The following is a 25,415-nucleotide window of genomic DNA, read 5'->3' on the forward strand; positions in this document are numbered from 1 at the left end:
CGCCGGCAGACAGCAGAAAACGACCGCGCCTGTCTGGTAGGTCTGGCAAACGCTTTACTATTCAAAGTAGCAAACTGGCAGAGAAACAAAACCTTGAAACGTTTTTTATTTATTTAAAATGTCCTCATTCCTCATTCATTGTCATTCCGGTTTCAAGTCAATGTGATCCTCATTTGGTTCCTCTTTCTTTTTTTTTTCTTTTTTACACACAATTAAATTAACAGCTCAACATCGACGAGCCCTTTATTCTCTACAATATTTAGCTTTTTAAATATACAGGGGAAAAAAGAAATACCACATTCTAGAAAGGATGAAAGTCAAAACTTTCATAAGTGCATGAAATATGATTTAAAAGGAAGTGACGCGTGGATGATGGTGGTGTTAAAAAGCAAAGTTCACTTCATCTTTTAGTTTGTTTGTTTGTTGGTTTGTTTGTATGCGTGTTAGTGTTTGTTAGTGTGATTGCAGAGAAAACGGATAGTTTTTTTTTGTTGTCCAGGCATGGAAGCATTCCATGGTTTTAGGATGTTTCGCCTGCAGGGGCTACCGATCCTCCTCTCATTACTCCTCTTTAATATCAAATCCTCCAGTCGATCATTTTCAATACTGAAGGGGTATATCGTGCAAAATTACAACTATTGCCCAGTTTCTCCGTACAGGCAGCAGGCAAGCTCATCTCAGTCTCTGGAAATATGGCTGACTGGTATAGCGGCCGTCGCTATAACTATACAGTATCCTACACAAAGTGAAATTAGCGCGACACTTGTGAACGGGACCTGACCCGAATACCGTGAGACAATGTCCAAGCTGGCGTGTGATAATGGCTGTCCAGAGGGAAGTATTCTCCTGGGCAGTTCTAGGCCTCACTCACACCTGAGACACGCGCAAGACACACGCGTGTCCTGTGTGTTCCGTGCGTCATGGCCGCCTCGATGCAAAGTCACGTGGTTTGAAGACGCAACCTTTGCAACGTCGCATGGGGCGGGCAGAAGGCGGGCCATGCAACGAGGTTGAGTCATGAAACCACGTGACTCCCATTGGAAATGCATTGAGGGCGGCCATGACACACAGAAGACACAAGTGTGTCTTCTGTGTGTCTTAGGTGTGAGTGAGGCCTTAGGGGAGGGAGGGGGGAGGGAGGGAGGGGTGCTACATGGGCGTGGCTTGCTGGTTGTTTTGGTCTGTGGCGGGGGAGGCGGGGGGGCCCTGCTCCTCCTGTGTGCCAGCGTTGGTGTTGGCGTTGGCGGGGGGCGGTCTGTGGTAGAGCTGCCGCACGGCGCCCAGGGTCTCGGCCGTGTCCTCCGGGTAGCGCGTCTGGAGCTCCTCGTTGGCGACGTAGTGGGTGTCGGCGGCGAACTCGGAGAAGTAGCGGCCCACCTCCGGGTGTCCGATCTCCAGGGGGGCCGAGTGGGGCTCCAGGTTCTCTGGAAGAGGGAAACCAAGAGGCAAGGCGTTGTCATGATGTACGACTGTGTGGTATAGAAGAGCGTCGCAGTCCCGCCCCCTTTCATGACCACGCCCAGTCCCGCCCCCTTTCATGACCACGCCAGGCCCAGTCCCGCCCCCTTTCATGACCACGCCAGGCCCAGTCCCGCCCCCTTTCATGACCACGCCAGGCCCAGTCCCGCCCCCTTTCATGACCACGCCAGGCCCAGTCCCGCCCCCTTTCATGACCACGCCAGGCCCAGTCCCGCCCCCTTTCATGACGACGCCACTGAGGCCCAGGAAATAGACATTTCAAAAAGGAAAATGATGAAAAACGGCGCGCTATAGTATGCCGTACGATATGGGCTATAGCCAATGGTCCAAAATGATGAGAAACGAGGATAACTTTTCTTTTCAAAATTTCAAAAAACATGGGCTATAACCCATCGTTTTTGTCAAATTGCGGAATTGCGGAAATTGCGGAAATTGCGGAAATGGTAATTGCTGAAATTGCGGAAATTGCGGATTTTTTTTTCATTTTTTCATTTTTTTCAAATCTTCAAAAATGATGAAAAACTGCGCGCTATAGTAGGCCGTACGATATGGGCTATAGCCCACGGTCCAAAATGATGAGAAACGAGGCTAACTTTTTTTTTCAAAATTTCAAAAAACATGGGCTATAACCCATCGTTTTTGTCATTTCGTCATTTTTTTCAAATCCTCAAAAATGATGAAAAACGGCGCGCTATAGTATGCCGTACAATATGGGCTATAGCCAATGGTCCAAAATGATGAGAAACGAGGATAACTTTTTTTTTCAAAATTTCAAAAAACATGGGCTATAACCCATCATTTTTGTCATTTCGTCATTTTTTTCAAATCTTCAAAAATGATGAAAAACGGCGCGCTATAGTATGCCGTACGATATGGGCTATAGCCCACGGTCCAAAATGATGAGAAACGAGGCTAAATTATTTTTTCAAAATTTCAAAAAACATGGGCTATAACCCATCGTTTTTGTCATTTCGTCATTTTTTTCAAATCTTCAAAAATGATGAAAAACGGCGCGCTATAGTATGCCGTACGATATGGGCTATAGCCCACGGTCCAAAATGATGAGAAACGAGGCTAAATTATTTTTTCAAAATTTCAAAAAACATGGGCTATAACCCATCATTTTTGTCATTTCGTCATTTTTTTCAAATCTTCAAAAATGATGAAAAACGGCGCGCTATAGTATGCCGTACGATATGGGCTATAGCCCACGGTCCAAAATGATGAGAAACGAGGCTAAATTATTTTTTCAAAATTTCAAAAAACATGGGCTATAACCCATCGTTTTTGTCATTTCGTCATTTTTTTCAAATCTTCAAAAATGATGAAAAACGGCGCGCTATAGTATGCCGTACGATATGGGCTATAGCCCACGGTCCAAAATGATGAGAAACGAGGCTAAATTATTTTTTCAAAATTTCAAAAAACATGGGCTATAACCCATCGTTTTTGTCATTTCGTCATTTTTTCCAAATCTTCAAAAATGATGAAAAACGGCGCGCTATAGTATGCCGTACGATATGGGCTATAGCCCACGGTCCAAAATGATGAGAAACGAGGCTAAATTATTTTTTCAAAATTTCAAAAAACATGGGCTATAACCCATCGTTTTTGTCATTTCGTCATTTTTTTCAAATCTTCAAAAATGATGAAAAACGGCGCGCTATAGTATGCCGTACGATATGGGCTATAGCCCACGGTCCAAAATGATGAGAAACGAGGCTAAATTATTTTTTCAAAATTTCAAAAAACATGGGCTATAACCCATCGTTTTTGTCATTTCGTCATTTTTTCCAAATCTTCAAAAATGATGAAAAACGGCGCGCTATAGTATGCCGTACGATATGGGCTATAGCCCACGGTCCAAAATGATGAGAAACGAGGCTAAATTATTTTTTCAAAATTTCAAAAAACATGGGCTATAACCCATCGTTTTTGTCATTTCGTCATTTTTTTCAAATCTTCAAAAATGATGAAAAACGGCGCGCTATAGTATGCCGTACGATATGGGCCCACGGTCCAAAATGATGAGAAACGAGGCTAAATTATTTTTTCAAAATTTCAAAAAACATGGGCTATAACCCATCGTTTTTGTCATTTCGTCATTTTTTTCAAATCTTCAAAAATGATGAAAAACGGCGCGCTATAGTATGCCGTACGATATGGGCTATAGCCCACGGTCCAAAATGATGAGAAACGAGGCTAAATTATTTTTTCAAAATTTCAAAAAACATGGGCTATAACCCATCGTTTTTGTCATTTCGTCATTTTTTTCAAATCTTCAAAAATGATGAAAAACGGCGCGCTATAGTATGCCGTACGATATGGGCTATAGCCCACGGTCCAAAATGATGAGAAACGAGGCTAAATTATTTTTTCAAAATTTCAAAAAACATGGGCTATAACCCATCGTTTTTGTCATTTCGTCATTTTTTTCAAATCTTCAAAAATGATGAAAAACGGCGCGCTATAGTATGCCGTACGATATGGGCTATAGCCCACGGTCCAAAATGATGAGAAACGAGGCTAAATTATTTTTTCAAAATTTCAAAAAACATGGGCTATAACCCATCGTTTTTGTCATTTCGTCATTTTTTTCAAATCTTCAAAAATGATGAAAAACGGCGCGCTATAGTATGCCGTACGATATGGGCTATAGCCCACGGTCCAAAATGATGAGAAACGAGGCTAAATTATTTTTTCAAAATTTCAAAAAACATGGGCTATAACCCATCGTTTTTGTCATTTCGTCATTTTTTTCAAATCTTCAAAAATGATGAAAAACGGCGCGCTATAGTATGCCGTACGATATGGGCCCACGGTCCAAAATGATGAGAAACGAGGCTAAATTATTTTTTCAAAATTTCAAAAAACATGGGCTATAACCCATCGTTTTTGTCATTTCGTCATTTTTTTCAAATCTTCAAAAATGATGAAAAACGGCGCGCTATAGTATGCCGTACGATATGGGCTATAGCCCACGGTCCAAAATGATGAGAAACGAGGCTAAATTATTTTTTCAAAATTTCAAAAAACATGGCTATAACCCATCGTTTTTGTCATTTCGTCATTTTTTTCAAATCTTCAAAAATGATGAAAAACGGCGCGCTATAGTATGCCGTACGATATGGGCTATAGCCCACGGTCCAAAATGATGAGAAACGAGGCTAAATTATTTTTTCAAAATTTCAAAAAACATGGGCTATAACCCATCGTTTTTGTCATTTCGTCATTTTTTTCAAATCTTCAAAAATGATGAAAAACGGCGCGCTATAGTATGCCGTACGATATGGGCTATAGCCCACGGTCCAAAATGATGAGAAACGAGGCTAAATTATTTTTTCAAAATTTCAAAAAACATGGGCTATAACCCATCGTTTTTGTCATTTCGTCATTTTTTTCAAATCTTCAAAAATGATGAAAAACGGCGCGCTATAGTATGCCGTACGATATGGGCCCACGGTCCAAAATGATGAGAAACGAGGCTAAATTATTTTTTCAAAATTTCAAAAAACATGGGCTATAACCCATCGTTTTTGTCATTTCGTCATTTTTTTCAAATCTTCAAAAATGATGAAAAACGGCGCGCTATAGTATGCCGTACGATATGGGCTATAGCCCACGGTCCAAAATGATGAGAAACGAGGCTAAATTATTTTTTCAAAATTTCAAAAAACATGGGCTATAACCCATCGTTTTTGTCATTTCGTCATTTTTTTCAAATCTTCAAAAATGATGAAAAACGGCGCGCTATAGTATGCCGTACGATATGGGCCCACGGTCCAAAATGATGAGAAACGAGGCTAAATTATTTTTTCAAAATTTCAAAAAACATGGGCTATAACCCATCGTTTTTGTCATTTCGTCATTTTTTTCAAATCTTCAAAAATGATGAAAAACGGCGCGCTATAGTATGCCGTACGATATGGGCTATAGCCCACGGTCCAAAATGATGAGAAACGAGGCTAAATTATTTTTTCAAAATTTCAAAAAACATGGGCTATAACCCATCGTTTTTGTCATTTCGTCATTTTTTTCAAATCTTCAAAAATGATGAAAAACGGCGCGCTATAGTATGCCGTACGATATGGGCTATAGCCCACGGTCCAAAATGATGAGAAACGAGGCTAAATTATTTTTTCAAAATTTCAAAAAACATGGGCTATAACCCATCGTTTTTGTCATTTCGTCATTTTTTTCAAATCTTCAAAAATGATGAAAAACGGCGCGCTATAGTATGCCGTACGATATGGGCTATAGCCCACGGTCCAAAATGATGAGAAACGAGGCTAAATTATTTTTTCAAAATTTCAAAAAACATGGGCTATAACCCATCGTTTTTGTCATTTCGTCATTTTTTTCAAATCTTCAAAAATGATGAAAAACGGCGCGCTATAGTATGCCGTACGATATGGGCCCACGGTCCAAAATGATGAGAAACGAGGCTAAATTATTTTTTCAAAATTTAAAAAAACATGGGCTATAACCCATCGTTTTTGTCATTTCGTCATTTTTTTCAAATCTTCAAAAATGATGAAAAACGGCGCGCTATAGTATGCCGTACGATATGGGCCCACGGTCCAAAATGATGAGAAACGAGGCTAAATTATTTTTTCAAAATTTCAAAAAACATGGGCTATAACCCATCGTTTTTGTCATTTCGTCATTTTTTTCAAATCTTCAAAAATGATGAAAAACGGCGCGCTATAGTATGCCGTACGATATGGGCTATAGCCCACGGTCCAAAATGATGAGAAACGAGGCTAAATTATTTTTTCAAAATTTCAAAAAACATGGGCTATAACCCATCGTTTTTGTCATTTCGTCATTTTTTCCAAATCTTCAAAAATGATGAAAAACGGCGCGCTATAGTATGCCGTACGATATGGGCTATAGCCCACGGTCCAAAATGATGAGAAACGAGGCTAAATTATTTTTTCAAAATTTCAAAAAACATGGGCTATAACCCATCGTTTTTGTCATTTCGTCATTTTTTTCAAATCTTCAAAAATGATGAAAAACGGCGCGCTATAGTATGCCGTACGATATGGGCTATAGCCCACGGTCCAAAATGATGAGAAACGAGGCTAAATTATTTTTTCAAAATTTCAAAAAACATGGGCTATAACCCATCGTTTTTGTCATTTCGTCATTTTTTTCAAATCTTCAAAAATGATGAAAAACGGCGCGCTATAGTATGCCGTACGATATGGGCCCACGGTCCAAAATGATGAGAAACGAGGCTAAATTATTTTTTCAAAATTTCAAAAAACATGGGCTATAACCCATCGTTTTTGTCATTTCGTCATTTTTTTCAAATCTTCAAAAATGATGAAAAACGGCGCGCTATAGTATGCCGTACGATATGGGCTATAGCCCACGGTCCAAAATGATGAGAAACGAGGCTAAATTATTTTTTCAAAATTTCAAAAAACATGGGCTATAACCCATCGTTTTTGTCATTTCGTCATTTTTTTCAAATCTTCAAAAATGATGAAAAACGGCGCGCTATAGTATGCCGTACGATATGGGCTATAGCCCACGGTCCAAAATGATGAGAAACGAGGCTAAATTATTTTTTCAAAATTTCAAAAAACATGGGCTATAACCCATCGTTTTTGTCATTTCGTCATTTTTTTCAAATCTTCAAAAATGATGAAAAACGGCGCGCTATAGTATGCCGTACGATATGGGCTATAGCCCACGGTCCAAAATGATGAGAAACGAGGCTAAATTATTTTTTCAAAATTTCAAAAAACATGGGCTATAACCCATCGTTTTTGTCATTTCGTCATTTTTTTCAAATCTTCAAAAATGATGAAAAACGGCGCGCTATAGTATGCCGTACGATATGGGCCCACGGTCCAAAATGATGAGAAACGAGGCTAAATTATTTTTTCAAAATTTCAAAAAACATGGGCTATAACCCATCGTTTTTGTCATTTCGTCATTTTTTTCAAATCTTCAAAAATGATGAAAAACGGCGCGCTATAGTATGCCGTACGATATGGGCTATAGCCCACGGTCCAAAATGATGAGAAACGAGGCTAAATTATTTTTTCAAAATTTCAAAAAACATGGCTATAACCCATCGTTTTTGTCATTTCGTCATTTTTTTCAAATCTTCAAAAATGATGAAAAACGGCGCGCTATAGTATGCCGTACGATATGGGCTATAGCCCACGGTCCAAAATGATGAGAAACGAGGCTAAATTATTTTTTCAAAATTTCAAAAAACATGGGCTATAACCCATCGTTTTTGTCATTTCGTCATTTTTTTCAAATCTTCAAAAATGATGAAAAACGGCGCGCTATAGTATGCCGTACGATATGGGCTATAGCCCACGGTCCAAAATGATGAGAAACGAGGCTAAATTATTTTTTCAAAATTTCAAAAAACATGGGCTATAACCCATCGTTTTTGTCATTTCGTCATTTTTTTCAAATCTTCAAAAATGATGAAAAACGGCGCGCTATAGTATGCCGTACGATATGGGCTATAGCCCACGGTCCAAAATGATGAGAAATGAGGCTAACTTTTTTTTTCATAGACATTTCAAAAAGTATTTATTTAAAAGACCTTTTAAGCGTCGTACGAAGCCAACTCGAGTCGTGACAAATCATGACAACAAAACACTGTTTTTGGACCAAACAAATAATCACAAAGAAGAAAAACAACAAAAAAAACTTTTTTTCCCTTCTTTCTAATTATTTGTTCGGCCCAAAACATTGTGTTTATTGTCATGATTTGTCACGACAAGAGTTGTCTTTGTCCGTCTTTAAAGAAATACTTTTTGAAAAGTCTATGAGGAAAATGAACGGGGAATTATTTTCCGGGTCTCTCGAGGGGGGGGCGGGACTGCGACGCTCTAGTCTATACCGTGGGATTTGCTAGGTAAATGCTTAGTTAGTTCTATGTTCTAGAATGGTGGGGGTTTTTCCCCCCCCGCGGTACCACAGAATGTGAGAGTGCACTGCTGATATGGCCTAAGCCTATATTGTTAAATAGTGTACGAGAGTTTTAGAACGTGTGTTTTAGAACGTGCGTTTTTAGAAGGTGCGTTTTAGAAGGTGCGTGCTCACCCTGCGCGGCGTAGCGGCAGGTTCCGTCCTGCACCAGGACGTTGTAGAAGGGCTGGTTGGCCCCAGAGGAGAGCTGCTGGACCCTCATGGTGGTGATCCACTCCTGGCTCATGGTGCACTTTGGGTCCCAGCCGTAGATCACACAGTTGTAGCCCGACCTGGGGGGGAGGAGGGGGCACCAGGTTAGTGCTACACAGGACCAAGGCATTGCGGAAATATTATCGCGAACGCATGGGCACACACACACACACACACACACACACGCACGCACACACACTATTAAAACTCTCTCTATGCCACTAGTGGAGGTGTAAAGCACCTTACATACACTTGCAACAAAAATGGAAAACATCGGCCACTGTGCTGCTAAACATGAGCTGCTTTCAGCTGCCAGGACTTCTTTAAAATAAATAATAATCAGACCCATCTGAAGTGAGTGGCACTGTACTGTACTGTACTGTACTGTACTGTACTGTCCTCCTCCCTGGCCTGGGTGCGTGTATGTGTGTGCGTTCGTGTGATGCTCAACAGTGCCATTCAGCAGTATTTCTACGCACGCACGCATGCACAGTTGCACACACACACACACACACACACACACGTAATAGGAGTGGCTAGCACCACTATTACGAGAGTTGTGACGCCGGCCCACCTCTTGTGTTTCATGATGAGGCCCACGGAGTACGTCACCTCCCCGTGCTCCCTATAACCCTGACCCACCTCCCCGTGCTCCCCATAACACTGACCCACCTCCCCGTGCTCCCCATAACCCTGACCCACCTCCCCGTGCTCCCCATAACCCCGACCCACCTCCCCGTGCTCCCCATAACCCTGACACACCTCCCCGTGCTCCCCATAACACTGACCCACCTCCCCGTGCTCCCTATAACCCTGACACACCTCCCCGTGCTCCCTATAACCCTAAACCCACCTCCCCGTGCTCCCCATAACCCTGACCCACCTCCCCGTGCTCCCCATAACCCTGACCCACCTCCCCGTGCTCCCCATAACCCTGACCCACCTCCCCGTGCTCCCCATAACCCTGACCCACCTCCCCGTGCTCCCCATAACCCTGACACACCTCCCCGTGCTCCCCATAACCCTGACCCACCTCCCCGTGCTCCCTATAACCCTGACACACCTCCCCGTGCTCCCTATAACCCTGACACACCTCCCCGTGCTCCCTATAACCCTAAACCCACCTCCCCGTGCTCCCCATAACCCTGACCCACCTCCCCGTGCTCCCCATAACCCTGACCCACCTCCCCGTGCTCCCCATAACCCTGACCAACCTCCCCGTGCTCCCCATAACCCTGACCCACCTCCCCGTGCTCCCCATAACCCTGACCCACCTCCCCGTGCTCCCCATAACCCTGACCCACCTCCCCGTGCTCCCCATAACCCTGACACACCTCCCCGTGCTCCCTATAACCCTAAACCCACCTCCCCGTGCTCCCCATAACCCTGACCCACCTCCCCGTGCTCCCCATAACCCTGACCCACCTCCCCGTGCTCCCCATAACCCTGACACACCTCCCCGTGCTCCCTATAACCCTAAACCCACCTCCCCGTGCTCCCCATAACCCTGACCCACCTCCCCGTGCTCCCCATAACCCTGACCCACCTCCCCGTGCTCCCCATAACCCTGACCCACCTCCCCCGTGCTCCCCATAACCCTAAACCCACCTCCCTGTGCTCCCCATAACCCACCTCTTGTGCTTCATGACGAGGCCCACGGAGTACGTCACCTCCCCGTGCTCCGGCGCGCCGCGCCTCTTCACCTCGGGCTCCACCGGGTGGCGTTTGTGCTGGATGTGCTCCAGCGTGTGCTGCACCAGGTAGCCCACCGCCCCGTGCTGCCCGGGGTCCAGGGCCTGGATGTGCTGCAGGATGTCCAGCACCTTGAGACGGGGACAGTGTAAAGGTTTAAAGGTTTAAAGGTAGCCCACTGCCCCGTGCTGCCCGGGGTCCAGGGCCTGGATGTGCTGCAGGATGTCCAGCACCTTGAGACGGGGACAGTGTAAAGGTTTAAAGGTTTAAAGGTAGCCCACTGCCCCGTGCTGCCCGGGGTCCAGGGCCTGGATGTGCTGCAGGATGTCCAGCACCTTGAGACGGGGACAGTGTAAAGGTTTAAAGGTTTAAAGGTAGCCCACTGCCCCGTGCTGCCCGGGGTCCAGGGCCTGGATGTGCTGCAGGATGTCCAGCACCTTGAGACGGGGGACCAACACATGCAGTGTTACAGTCTGGTGACAAATATTTAATGTATGTGTTTTTGTAATATTTCTTATTTTTTTGAGGGGCGCTAGCTCCTTCTATATATACAGCTTTTCGTCCCGCCACGTCTCTTAACCCATTCAGGCCTACGGCCGAATCTAAAAACGCCTTCTAAAGCCTGGCCTAAGGTTTCTGAAAAACTTCAAATATGTATATAGCAGCATCAATTTTTTGTAATTTTTTAATGCTGTACATACTGTACAGAACCCAAATATGGGTTCCCGGCCTGAGGGGGTAAGACACCAAAAGGGGTTCCCGCCCAGAATGGGATGTCAGTCGTTCTTCGATTTAGGACTTTGTGCAAAAGTGCATTATTGGCTATTTCCCCTACCATAAGCCCATAAAGGGGGATGGGTTTTTGTGCTAATTCGCTTATTTCCATCGAAATGATGGAAATAAGCGAATTAGCCTCGTTTCTCATCATTTTGGACCATGGGCTATAGCCCATATCGTACGGCATACTATGGCACGCCGTTTTTCATCATTTTTGAGGATTAAAAAAAATATTGAAGCGTGCACCTACACACGCGCACATGCGTATGCACACCTGGACCTGTAAATGAACAACACAAAAACTAAGGCACTGGTGTCGGACTTCTGGTTTACCGGAACGGGGTTCAACTCCCTGCAGTGCCCTGCTCAATGTGTTGTATTTACCGGAAAAATTGTTTTTTCCGAGTGTTTTTTCCGTAATTTCCGCAATTACAATTTCCGCAATATCCGGAATTACCGGAATTTCATTTTTCCATTTCCGCAATTTCCGCAATTACCATTTCCGCAATTCCGCAATTTCCATTTCCGTAATTTCCGCAATTACAATTTCCGCAATTTTCACCATTTCCGCAATTACCATTTCCGCAATTTCCATTTCCGCAATTTCAATTTCCGCAATTCCGCAATTCCAATTTCCGCAATTTCAATTTCCGCAATTCCGCAATTTCAATTTCCGCATTTCCGCAATTTCCGCAATTAGCATTTCCGCAATTCCGAAATTTCTGGAATTTCAATTTCCGCAATTCCCGCAATTCCCGGAATTTCATTTTTCCATTTTCACCATTTCCGCAATTTCCGCAATTACCATTTCCGCAATTTTCCTCAATTTCCGCAATTTCCATTTCCGCAATTTCCGCAATTACCATTTCCGCAATTTTCCTCAATTTCCTCAATTTCCATTTCCGCAATTTCCGCAATTACCATTTCGGCAATTAGCAATTCCGCAATTCCGCAATTTCCATTTCCGTAATTTCCGCAATTACAATTTCCACAATTTCCGGAATTTCATTTTTCCATTTTCACCATTTCCGCAATTTCCGCAATTATCATTTCCGCAATTTTCCTCAATTTCCGCAATTTCCATTTCCGCAATTTCCGCAATTACCATTTCGGCAATTACCATTTCCGCAATTCCGCAATTTCCGTAATTTCCGCAATTACAATTTCCGCAATTTCCGGAATTTCATTTTTTCTATTTTCACCATTTCCGCAATTTCCGCAATTTCCACATTTACCATTTCCGCAATTTCCGCAATTTCCGGAATTTCATTTTTTCATTTTGACCATTTCCGCAATTTCCGCAATTACCATTTCCGCAATTTCCGCAATTACCATTTCCGCAATTAACATTTCCGCAATTCCGCAATTGAAATTGCGGAATTGCGGAAATTGAAATTGCGGAAATTGCGCAAATGGTGAAAATAGAAAAAATAAAATTCCGGAAATTGTAATTGCGGAAATTACGGAAATAGAAATTGCGGAATTGAGGAAATGGTAATTGCGGAAATGGTAATTGCGGAAATTGCGGAAATGGAAATTGAAATTGGGGAAATTGAAATTGCGGAAAATGAGGAAAATTGCGGAAATGGTAATTGCGGAAATGCGGAAATTGCGGAAATTGCGGAAATGGTGAAAATGGAAAAATGAAATTCCGGGAATTGCGGAAATTGTAATTGCGGAAATTACGGAAATGGAAATTGCGGAATTGCGGAAATGGTAATTGCGGAAATGGTAATTGCGGAAATTGCGGAAATAGAAATTGAAATTGCGGAAATTGAGGAAAATTGCGGAAATGGTAATTGCGGATATGCGGAAATTGCGGAAATTGCGGAAATGGTGAAAATGGAAAAAATGAAATTCCGGGAATTGCGGAAATTGTAATTGCGGAAATTACGGAAATGGAAATTGCGGAATTGCGGAAATGGTAATTGCGGAAATGGTAATTGCGGAAATTGCGGAAATGGAAATTGAAATTGGGGAAATTGAAATTGCGGAAATTGAGGAAAATTGCGGAAATGGTAATTGCGGAAATGCGGAAATTGCGGAAATTGCGGAAATGGTGAAAATGGAAAAATGAAATTCCGGGAATTGCGGATTTCCACAATTTCCGCAATTCCGAAATTTCTGGAATTTCAATTTCCGCAATTCCGCAATTTCAATTTCCGCAATTCCCGCAATTACCATTTCCGCAATTTCCGCAATTCCGCAATTTCCATTTCCGCAATTTCCGGAATTTCATTTTTCCATTTTCACCATTTCCGCAATTCATTCAATTCAATGCAATTCAATTCATTGAGGGCTTATGGTAGGGGGAAATAGCCAATAAGGAGCTTTTGCACAAAATAACACCTGGACCTCTTTGGTGGGGACGTAACGACTACAAATAAAGGTAAGAAAGCCTTTTAGTATATGGAATTCTCCTTTATAATAATAATAATAATAATAATCTTTATTGTCCCGAAGGATATTTGTCTTCACAATCTGTTCAACAGTTCAACACCCACATCAAAAACAACACAAAGCACATAACACCAAGACAGTACAAAAAAAAAAAAACATGAGGTCCCCACAAGCTGTGTACAGTGTGTGGGGGTGTGTGGGGCAGTTTGTTTAATGCCGCGATGGCTGAGGGGACAAAACTCCTACTAAAACTTTTTCCATGGCAAGGTTCTGTATCTTTGTCCAGATGGCATGAGGTTAAAGAAACGATACAGAGGGTGGTCAGTGTCATTTGATATCGAGAGTGCTAGTTGTGTGATGGCGTTATTGTTCATATCAGAAAGTGTGGGTGTAGGAAGTCCGATGATTTTGGAAGCAATACGGGTGATACTGAAAAGTTTGTTCCCGTTGGGCATGGACAATATGGTGTAGAAACATGCAGAACAGTACAACAGAACAGGTTGAATAATGCTTTTGTACAATAATAGCAGAAGATGAGGAGCAACAGATAATGATCTTAGTTTTCGGATTACATGGAGTCTTTGCTGAAAGCGTGGCTGGATAGATGTAATGTGTTGATCAAACCTGAGTCTATTGTCCAGTGTGAGTCCAAGATATGTGAAGCTGTCTACCTGTTCTATTGTTTTACCATTAATGAGGAGTGGGTTAAGTCCAGTGTGGGTTGTTGTTTCAATGACCAGTTCTTTTGTTTTGACCACATTAAACTCTAGATAGTTGTCAGTGCACCACTGTGTGAAATGAGAAATGGTATTCTGATAGACCGTAATAGAGTTATTGTCATGGAGCAGTCCGAGAATGGCAGTGTCATCAGAGTATTTAAAGTATGTGATGTTAGTGGGTGAGGGGCTAATACAGTCATTTGTGTACAGAGTGTAGAGGAAGGGGCCGAGGACACAGCCTTGAGGGGCCCCTGTGTTGGTGATGGCAGTTGATGAAAATGATGTACCAACTTTAACTGTTTGTGGTCTATTGCTCAGGAAGCTGTGAGTCCAGTGTATGAGAAGTGGGGGGATGTTGAGCTGATGCAGTTTCTTGATCATATGATGGCGTTGAATTGTATTAAAGGCAGAACTAAAGTCAACAAAAAGAATAGTGGCAAAATTGTCCGAAGATGAATCCAGGTGTTGGAGAAGGGAGTGAAGGAGGCATGCCACAGCGTCCTCTGTCCCCCTCTTGGCCCGATAGGCAAACTGGAAAGGGTCCAGCTGTGACCTGACAGCTGGCAGAATGATGTTCAGAATCAGTTTTTCCAGGCATTTCATCATTATTGAAGTTAGTGCAACGGGTCTATAATGGTTGGGTTCTGAGGGGCGGGGTTTCTTGGGTACTGGTATGATGGTGGATGTTTTCCAGAGGGTGGGTACGGCTGCTGTCCTGTAGGACTCCCAAAATATGGAGTGAAGGATGGGGGAGAGCTCCATGGCGCAGAGCTTAAGCACCTTTGCCGAGATGCCATCCGGCCCTGGCGCCTTGCCAGGCTTACACCTGGCCAGCAGCTGTCGGACATCCTCCTCGTTGAAGGGGGGATGTGGCGGCTCCTGAAAGGGGAGGGCTCCCAACAGTTCCTCACAGGCAGCAGAGTAATCTTGACTGTCAAACCGTTTGTAGAAAGTGTTCAGGGTGTTTGCAAAGGTGGTAGGATCCGGAGTTGTACAGTTATTTTGTTTTGTCTCACCACCAGTAAGGATTTTGACTTTATTGAAGGCTTGTTTTGTGTTCATGCTCCTAAACTCCTCCTCCATATTATTTTTGTATTTTAGCTTGGCTTTAAGAATTTCATTCTTAATTTGCCCATCGATAGTCTTGAGGGCGGCCCAATCTTGGCGTTGAAATGCCTTCTGCTTTTCACTGAGACTATGTTTAATATGGGGGGTGATCCATGGTTTGGAGTTTGGATATTTTTTTATTGTCTTTGTGGGTATAGTGGTGGTGATGCAAAACTTGATGTAGTCTGTGATCACGGAAACCCTTTCATCTAGGTCGCCTTCAAAGACGCCCCATATCGTACGGCATACTATGGCACGCCGTTTTTCATCGTTTTTGAGGATTTGAAAAAAATGAAAAAAACGATGGGTTATAGCCCATGTTTTTAGATTTTTTTTTTTAATTGCAGAGTATTGCGGAAAGATTGCGGAGGAATTTTTGAAAAATTGCGTAGTATTGCAGACGAATTGCGGAAAATTGCGGAAAATACGATGGGTTATAGCCCATGTTTTTTGAAATTTTGAAAAAAAAAGTTAGCCTCGTTTCTCATCATTTTGGACCGTGGGCTATAGCCCATATCGTACGGCATACTATAGCGCGCAGTTTTTCATCATTTTTGAAGATTTGAAAAAAATGAAAAAATGGGGAAAAAAATCCGCAATTTCCGCAATTTCCATTTCAGCAATTTCCGCAATTACCATTTCTGCAATTTCCGCAATTCCGCAATTTGACAAAAACGATGGGTTATAGGCCATGTTTTTTGAAATTTTGAAAAAAAAAGTTAGCCTCGTTTCTCATCATTTTGGACCATGGGCTATAGCCCATATCGTACGGCATACTATAGCGCGCCGTTTTTCATCATTTTTGAAGATTTGAAAAAAATGACGAAATGACAAAAACGATGGGTTATAGCCCATGTTTTTTGAAATTTTGAAAAAAAAAGTTAGCCTCGTTTCTCATCATTTTGGACCGTGGGCTATAGCCCATATCGTACGGCATACTATGGCACGCCGTTTTTCATCGTTTTTGAGGATTTGAAAAAAATGAAAAAATGAAAAAAACGATGGGTTATATCCCATGTTTTTTGAAATTTTGAAAGAAAAAGCTAGCCTCGTTTCTCATCATTTTGGACTGTGGGCTATAGCCCATATCGTACGGCATACTATGGCACGCCGTTTTTCATCGTTTTTGAGGATTTGAAAAAAATGAAAAAATGAAAAAAAACGATGGGTTATAGCCCATGTTTTTTGAAATTTTGGAAAAAAAAGTTAGCCTCGTTTCTCATCATTTTTGACCGTGGGCTATAGCCCATATCGTACGGCATACTATGGCACGCCGTTTTTCATCATTTTTGAGGATTTGAAAAAAATGAAAAAATGAAAAAAACGATGGGTTATAGCCCATGTTTTTAGATTTTTTTTTTTAAATTGCAGAGTATTGCGGAAAGATTGCGGAGGATTTTTTTTTAAATTGCGTAGTATTGCAGAGGAATTGCGGGAAAATTGCGGAAAATACGATGGGTTATAGCCCATGTTTTTTGAAATTTTGAAAGAAAAAGTTAGCCTCGTTTCTCATCATTTTGGACCGTGGGCTATAGCCCATATCGTACGGCATACTATAGCGCGCAGTTTTTCATAATTTTTGAAGATTTGAAAAAAATGACGAAATGACAAAAACGATGGGTTATAGCCCATGTTTTTTGAAATTTTGAAAAAAAAAGTTAGCCTCGTTTCTCATCATTTTGGACCGTGGGCTATAGCCCATATCGTACGGCATACTATGGCACGCCGTTTTTCATCATTTTTGAGGATTTGAAAAAAATGAAAAAATGAAAAAAACGATGGGTTATAGCCCATGTTTTTAGATTTTTTTTTTAAATTGCAGAGTATTGCGGAAAGATTGCGGAGGATTTTTTTTTAAATTGCGTAGTATTGCAGAGGAATTGCGGGAAAATTGCGGAAAATACGATGGGTTATAGCCCATGTTTTTTGAAATTTTGAAAGAAAAAGTTAGCCTCGTTTCTCATCATTTTGGACCGTGGGCTATAGCCCATATCGTACGGCATACTATAGCGCGCAGTTTTTCATAATTTTTGAAGATTTGAAAAAAATGACGAAATGACAAAAACGATGGGTTATAGCCCATGTTTTTTGAAATTTTGAAAAAAAAAGTTAGCCTCGTTTCCCATCATTTTGGACCGTGGGCTATAGCTCATATCGTACGGCATACTATAGCGCGCAGTTTTTCATCATTTTTGAAGATTTGAAAAAAATAAAAAAATGAAAAAAACGATGGGTTATAGCCCATGTTTTTAGATTTTTTTTTTAAATTGCAGAGTATTGCGGAAAGATTGCGGAGGATTTTTTTTAAAAATTGCGTAGTATTGCAGAGGAATTGCGGGAAAATTGCGGAAAATACGATGGGTTATAGCCCATGTTTTTTGAAATTTTGAAAGAAAAAGTTAGCCTTGTTTCTCATCATTTTGGACCGTGGGCTATAGCCCATATCGTACGGCATACTATAGCGCGCAGTTTTTCATAATTTTTGAAGATTTGAAAAAAATGACGAAATGACAAAAACGATGGGTTATAGCCCATGTTTTTTGAAATTTTGAAAAAAAAAGTTAGCCTCGTTTCCCATCATTTTGGACCGTGGGCTATAGCTCATATCGTACGGCATACTATAGCGCGCAGTTTTTCATCATTTTTGAAGATTTGAAAAAAATGAAAAAATGAAAAAAACGATGGGTTATAGCCCATGTTTTTAGATTTTTTTTTTTAATTGCAGAATATTGCGGAAAGATTGCGGAGGATTCTTTTTTTAATTGCGTAGTATTGCAGAGGAATTGCGGGAAAATTGCGGAAAATACGATGGGTTATAGCCCATGTTTTTTTAAATTTTGAAAGAATAAGTTAGCCTCGTTTCTCATCATTTTGGACCGTGGGCTATAGCTCATATCGTACGGCATACTATAGCGCGCAGTTTTTCATCATTTTTGAAGATTTGAAAAAAATAAAAAAATGAAAAAAACGATGGGTTATAGCCCATGTTTTTAGATTTTTTTTTTAAATTGCAGAGTATTGCGGAAAGATTGCGGAGGAATTTTTAAAAAATTGCGTAGTATTGCAGAGGAATTGCGGGAAAATTGCGGAAAATACGATGGGTTATAGCCCATGTTTTTTGAAATTTTGAAAGAAAAAGTTAGCCTCGTTTCTCATCATTTTGAACCGTGGGCTATAGCCCATATCGTACGGCATACTATAGCGCGCAGTTTTTCATCATTTTTGAAGATTTGAAAAAAATGACGAAATGACAAAAACGATGGGTTATAGCCCATGTTTTTTGAAATTTTGAAAAAAAAAGTTAGCCTCGTTTCCCATCATTTTGGACCGTGGGCTATAGCTCATATCGTACGGCATACTATAGCGCGCAGTTTTTCATCATTTTTGAAGATTTGAAAAAAATGAAAAAATGAAAAAAAAAATCCGCAATTTCCATTTCAGCAATTTCCGCAATTACCATTTCTGCAATTTCCGCAATTTCCGCAATTTACAAAAACGATGGGTTATAGTAACCTGACGCTGCCAGATCCAAAAAGCTTGCTACACAAATTTGTTTCACAGCTTATTTGGATCTGGGATCGCGGAAGCAAATTCGATGACGGGGCTGTTCCTTTTTTTCAAGATACATGGTAGATGATTGGATGGGAGCGTCTGTCTATCACCGTGTGGGCGTGCAAACACAACCAATCATATCGACGTGTCTATATACCGTCACATCCGCATCCCGCCTTTAGCTCACGCTGATTGGTTCGGTACGAAGCAGATCTGACTCAGGGCTCAACTCCGTCAGAGATCCCAGATGAGTGTTGTGTTGGGGAATATGTTTCCGCAATACCGCCCTCATCTGGCAGCGTCAGGTTAGGGTTATAGCCCATGTTTTTTGAAATTTTGAAAAAAAAAGTTAGCCTCGTTTCTCATCATTTTGGACCATGGGCTATAGCCCATATCGTACGGCATACTATAGCGCGCCGTTTTTCATCATTTTTGAAGATTTGAAAAAAATGACGAAATGACAAAAACGATGGGTTATAGCCCATGTTTTTTGAAATTTTGAAAAAAAAAGTTAGCCTCGTTTCTCATCATTTTGGACCGTGGGCTATAGCCCATATCGTACGGCATACTATAGCGCGCCGTTTTTCATCATTTTTGAAGATTTGAAAAAAATGACGAAATGACAAAAACGATGGGTTATAGCCCATGTTTTTTGAAATGTTGAAAAAAAAAGTTAGCCTCGTTTCTCATCATTTTGGACCGTGGGCTATAGCCCATATCGTACGGCATACTATAGCGCGCCGTTTTTCATAATTTTTGAAGATTTGAAAAAAATTACGAAATGACAAAAACGATGGGTTATAGCCCATGTTTTTTGAAATTTTCATCTAGGTCGCCTTCAAAGACGCCCCAGTCCGTGCATGCCAGTGAGCCCTGCAGCTGTGCAGTTGCGTCCTCCGTCCATTGAGGGGTGCAGTAGGTCTGTGGTTTGGACCGCTTCAGCTCTGGTTTGTAGTGCGGGAGAAGAAGCACTGTGTTATGATCCGAGCCTCCCAGTGGAGGATGCGCTCGGACGCTAAAAGCATTCTCGATAGTTCCATAACACAGATCCAGGATCCGTTCCTTCCTAGTGGGAACGTCCACATATTGATGGAGAGAGGGCAGGACCCCCTCGAGTCTACAGTTGTTGTAGTCTCCAAGGAAAAACAACGGGGCTTCGGGGTACCTAGCCATTAGAGAAAACTCACTACTCACTCAGAGCAAAACATGGACATTTTTGTACACAAATATACTGTGTTCACCTTCTCCGGCCAGATGCCAAGGTGGAAGTAGAGGCGAGCCTGGAGCAGAAGGTACTGGACGTTGTCTGGGTTGATGGTGAGGTAGAGGTCCAGCGAGTCCCTCAGCAGCTGGTAGGACTTCTCATTGCCCTCTCTGCAAGGAGCCACACGTTAACCCGTTAACCCATTCTGACCTGAGATCAGATTCTAAAAATGTCTATTACATCCTGACAGTTTCATTATTAACCCATTCTGACCTGAGATAAGATTCTAAAAAATGTCTTTGATTTTTCAAAAATAGCAGACCTACAAGCTCGTATGAGCTTGTAGATCTGCTATTTTTCAATAGCTAAAGCATAACATGATGCTAACACCAAAATGGGTTCCCGCCCAAAATCCTGACAGTTAAAAAAAATAACTATGTTTCTATGTGAGTCGTTCTCAAACATTTTCATGTCAAGGACCCCCAAAAATATTTGTAATTGGCCACCGACCCCCATCTGAAAATATGTTGTTCCAGGGACCACCTCCCAGAAGCAAAGATTTGAGTTAAAAACGTTCGCTCTGAAAGAATATATATATATGTATATATATTCAAAGATTTGCGACAAATTTTCACGATTTAAAAAGAATAGCAGACCTACAAGCTTGTAGATCTGCTGTTTTTCAATCGCTAAAGCATTAACATAACTAGAATTTCGCCCCCCTTCGGGGGGCTCATCCCAGTGTCGTTGCAGCGCAATATGGGAAGAAGGAAATTGCGGGAGTTGACAGACTCCACTTCATGTTTCAGCTGTGTTTTTAAACTCAGTAGTGTGCCCTGCACACAGCGCACACTCGCAATTGCAGCTGGAGGGCGACGCGACACACACAAACGCCCCCCCACACACACACACACACACACACACACAGAGCGATGTGTGGATAAATCACTGAGATTTGGGAAATGTGTTCTGAATGGGCCTGAATATATATGTGTAGGCTGCAACAATGATTTCATAAAGTGTAGTTTAGTTTTGAACAGGCAACTAATGTAGTGATAGATTAATTGAATGGGCCTGAATAGATAGATAGATAGATTTCTTTATTTTTGTGTCATGCACCAAAGGCGCCCAGCCCACATGGGCTTACAGGACACACCATATCATTGCATTCAATATTGCATTGTGTACAATAAACAGATATGTTTTGTTGATATTCCCTTTTTTTCTTTTTACACAAACAAAACATTCTGCCTTATTTCCCACGCCCTGCATAAAAAGTCTGCCAAAGCAAAAGTACCTTTCTTAAAACATAATTCCAGTTTTTCATAGTCCTCCAACCAGAAAAAGTCTGCACAGATGGTTGTCATTTTACAAAATAATACATGTGTTAATGCTTCATATAATGGGCAGTAAAACAAAAGATGATAGATTGAACAGGCAACTAATGTAGTGATAGATGAATTGAATGGGCCTGAATAGATCTGTGTAGGATGCAACAATTGGCGTGCTTTGTGTAAATGGCCGTCGTGAGGTTCACTGTTCCTTTTTAGATGGACATTCCACAGCGCCAGCGCCATGGGGGAGGGTGGAGGGGCACACACACACACACACACACACACACACACACACACTGGGGTCAGCGTGTAGGCATAGTCTACTGTAGTAAATATAGGCGACTAATAATGTGCATGGAATGGATAGTGCATGAGTGTGCAGGTTCAGCGCACACGCGCAATTGCGATGTATGGATAAATGAAATGATTAAGCAGGCAACATTGAGAAGCATGCAACATGCTCGCACACGCGCAATTGCGATGTATGGATAAATGAAATGATTAAGCATGCAACATTGAGAAGCATGCAACATGCTGTGTGATTACCTGTTTCGGTTCGCGACACACACACAGGGCGATGTATGGATAAATCAAACGAACGATTAAGCAAGCAACATTGAGAAGGATGCAACATGCTGTGTGATTTACCTGTTTGGGTTTGTTTTGCGCGACTGGCTCGCAAATGTTTGGAGGCACGCGTGTATTGAGAAAGTGCGCTGCGTTTTCTTCGTGGCATATTGTGTTTTTGGGGGGTGATGGCAGAGTATATTTTGTTGGTGGAGTGAGTAGCCTACAGTGCAGTCAGAGAGTAGTTCACAGGTCACACACAGGAGCAGTGAAAGGGGGAGGGGACTTGGGATGGCAGTGTAGAGTAGCAGACAATTGTTCAAGTCGCTCCGGTCCGAGTCCAAGTCGAGTCCCAAGTCGTTTGGTCCCAAGTCCAAGTCGAGTCCCAAGTCAGTCCAAACCCTCAGGTCCGAGTCCCAAGTCGAGTCCCAAGTCATTTGGTCCCAAGTCCAAGTCGAGTCCCAAGTCAGTCCAAACCCTCAGGTCCGAGTCCCAAGTCGAGTCCCAAGTCATTTGGTCCCAAGTCCAAGTCGAGTCCCAAGTCAGTCCAAACCCTCAGGTCCGAGTCCCAAGTCGAGTCCCAAGTCATTTGGTCCCAAGTCCAAGTCGAGTCCCAAGTCAATCCAACCCTCAGGTCCGAGTCCCAAGTCGAGTCCCAAGTCATTTGGTCCCAAGTCCAAGTCGAGTCCCAAGTCAATCCAACCCTCAGGTCCGAGTCCCAAGTCGAGTCCCAAGTCATTTGGTCCCAAGTCCAAGTCGAGTCCCAAGTCAATCCAACCCTCAGGTCCGAGTCCCAAGTCGAGTCCCAAGTAATTTGGTCCCAAGTCCAAGTCGAGTCCCAAGTCTTTCTGTTGTGGGCAAGTCAAGCCGAGTCACAAGTCGAGTCACAAGGTTGTGTCAAGTCTAGAATTTTAATTTTGTTATTTGTCATGTGACTTGTCATGATTATGAATTGATTACCCAGGACCGAATGGAAACAAGACAGCAAGGACTTTTTTCAGTGATCCCTTTTTGATCAGTGTTTAACTGTACCCTATACCGATTACATTTCTGCCAATAAAGTATTCAATCAATGAATCAATAGATATTCACTGTATTTCACTGTACTATGGCTCCCCCTAATGGCCGTTTTGTCCCTGTACGCTGGAGCAGAGGCAGTGCAATCTGCGCATGCTCACAACTGTCACTGTGTGCCTCCGTGTTGACACTAGTTTACAGACACAACTTCACACTTAGTACATATGGAAATATGGAATATACAATTGGATCTGGGTGTCTTTCAGCAACACTAACTCAAAGGTAGGAAGCAACTTTTCAATCTACTGCAGCTGTGTGGTGAAAATAAAGGTTTTGCCTTAGTGTGCTTGCGCTGCACACCGACGCTGTATTCAAATACCGTATGCTCGGAAACAAAACAAGTCACAAGTCATCTAGTCTCGAGTCGAGTCGGGAGTCATTGGCTAGCAAGTCGGAGTCAAGTCTCAAGTCTCGTTGGTCTTTTACCTTCCAAGTCCGAGTCGAGTCGCAAGTCTTTACATTCAAAGTCCGAGTCGAGTCGCAAGTCGTCAAATATGCGACTCGAGTCAGACTCGAGTCGAGTCACTATGACTCGAGTCCAATTGTCTGGTTATAGCCCATCGTTTTTTGAATTTTTGAAAAAAAAATTATCCTCATTTTTCATCATTTTTGAACATGGGCTATAGCCCCTACCGTACGGCATACTATAGCACGCCGTTTTTCATCATTTTTGAGGATTTGAAGAAAATTCAAAATTTCAAAAAACATGGGTTATAGCCCATCGTTTTTTGAATTTTTGAAAAAAATGTTATCCTCATTTTTCATCATTTTTGAACATGGGCTATAGCCCCTACCGTACGGCATACTATAGCACGCCGTTTTTCATCATTTTTGAGGATTTGAAGAAAATTCAAAATTTCAAAAAACATGGGTTATAGCCCATCGTTTTTTGAATTTTTGAAAAAAATGTTATCCTCATTTTTCATCATTTTTGAACATGGGCTATAGCCCCTACCGTACGGCATACTATAGCACGCCGTTTTTCATCATTTTTGAGGATTTGAAGAAAATTCAAAATTTCAAAAAACATGGGTTATAGCCCATCGTTTTTTGAATTTTTCAAAAAAATGTTATCCTAATTTTTCATCATTTTTGAACATGGGCTATAGCCCCTACCGTACGGCATACTATAGCACGCCGTTTTTCATCATTTTTGAGGATTTGAAGAAAATTCAAAATTTCAAAAAACATGGGTTATAGCCCATCGTTTTTTGAATTTTTGAAAAAAATGTTATCCTCATTTTTCATCATTTTTGAACATGGGCTATAGCCCCTACCGTACGGCATACTATAGCACGCCGTTTTTCATCATTTTTGAGGATTTGCAGAAAATTCAAATTTTCAAAAAACATGAGTTATAGCCCATCGTTTTTAGAATTTAAAAAAAAAATGTTATCCTCCTTTTTCATCATTTTTGAACATGGGCTATAGCCCCTACCGTACGGCATACTATAGCACGCCGTTTTTCATCATTTTTGAGGATTTGAAGAAAATTCAAAATTTCAAAAAACATGAGTTATAGCCCATCGTTTTTAGAATTTTTTAAAAAAATGTTATCCTCTTTTTTCATCATTTTTGAACATGGGCTATAGCCCCTACCGTACGGCATACTATAGCACGCCGTTTTTCATCATTTTTGAGGATTTGAAGAAAATTCAAAATTTCAAAAAACATGGGTTATAGCCCATCGTTTTTTGAATTTTTGAAAAAAATGTTATCCTCATTTTTCATAATTTTTGAACATGGGCTATAGCCCCTACCGTACGGCATACTATAGCACGCCGTTTTTCATCATTTTTGAGGATTTGAAGAAAATTCAAAATTTCAAAAAACATGGGTTATAGCCCATCGTTTTTTGAATTTTTGAAAAAAACATTATCCTCATTTTTCATCATTTTTGAACATGGGCTATAGCCCCTACCGTGCGGCATACTATAGCACGCCGTTTTTCATCATTTTTGAGGATTTGAAGAAAATTTTAAATTTAAAAAAACATGGGTTATAGCCTGTCGTTTTTTGAATTTTTGAAAAAAAAAATATCCTCATTTTTCATCATTTTTGAACATGGGCTATAGCCCCTACCGTATGGCATACTATAGCACGCCGTTTTTCATCATTTTTGAGGAAAATTCAAAATTTCAAAAAACATGGGTTATAGCCCATCGTTTTTTGAATTTTTGAAAAAAATGTTATCCTCATTTTTCATCATTTTTGAACATGGGCTATAGCCCCTACCGTACGGCATACTATAGCACGCCGTTTTTCATCATTTTTGAGGATTTGAAGAAAATTCAAAATTTCAAAAAACATGGGTTATAGCCCATCGTTTTTTGAATTTTTGAAAAA

General features: G+C 41.6%; 1 protein-coding gene across 1 annotated transcript in view; it reads right to left on the reverse strand.

The window, feature by feature from the left end:
* Positions 1-1,039: 1,039 nt before the first annotated feature.
* The window catches only part of fbxo21 (F-box protein 21), a gene marked incomplete at its 5' end in the record, with an annotated part of 53,395 nt that continues 29,019 nt past the window's right edge, over positions 1,040-25,415 (reverse strand). Inside the window, 4 exons of the mRNA XM_080756129.1 lie at positions 1,040-1,424; positions 8,563-8,720; positions 10,273-10,463; positions 20,129-20,261. Of these exons, the coding sequence (XP_080612255.1) occupies positions 1,150-1,424; positions 8,563-8,720; positions 10,273-10,463; positions 20,129-20,261 (757 nt within the window). The 3' untranslated portion in view covers positions 1,040-1,149. The remainder of the gene's footprint in view (positions 1,425-8,562; positions 8,721-10,272; positions 10,464-20,128; positions 20,262-25,415) is intronic.

This window comes from Protomyctophum bolini (assembly GCF_963924005.1).
Source record: "Protomyctophum bolini genome assembly, chromosome: 22".
Taxonomy (NCBI): Eukaryota; Metazoa; Chordata; class Actinopteri; order Myctophiformes; family Myctophidae; genus Protomyctophum; species Protomyctophum bolini.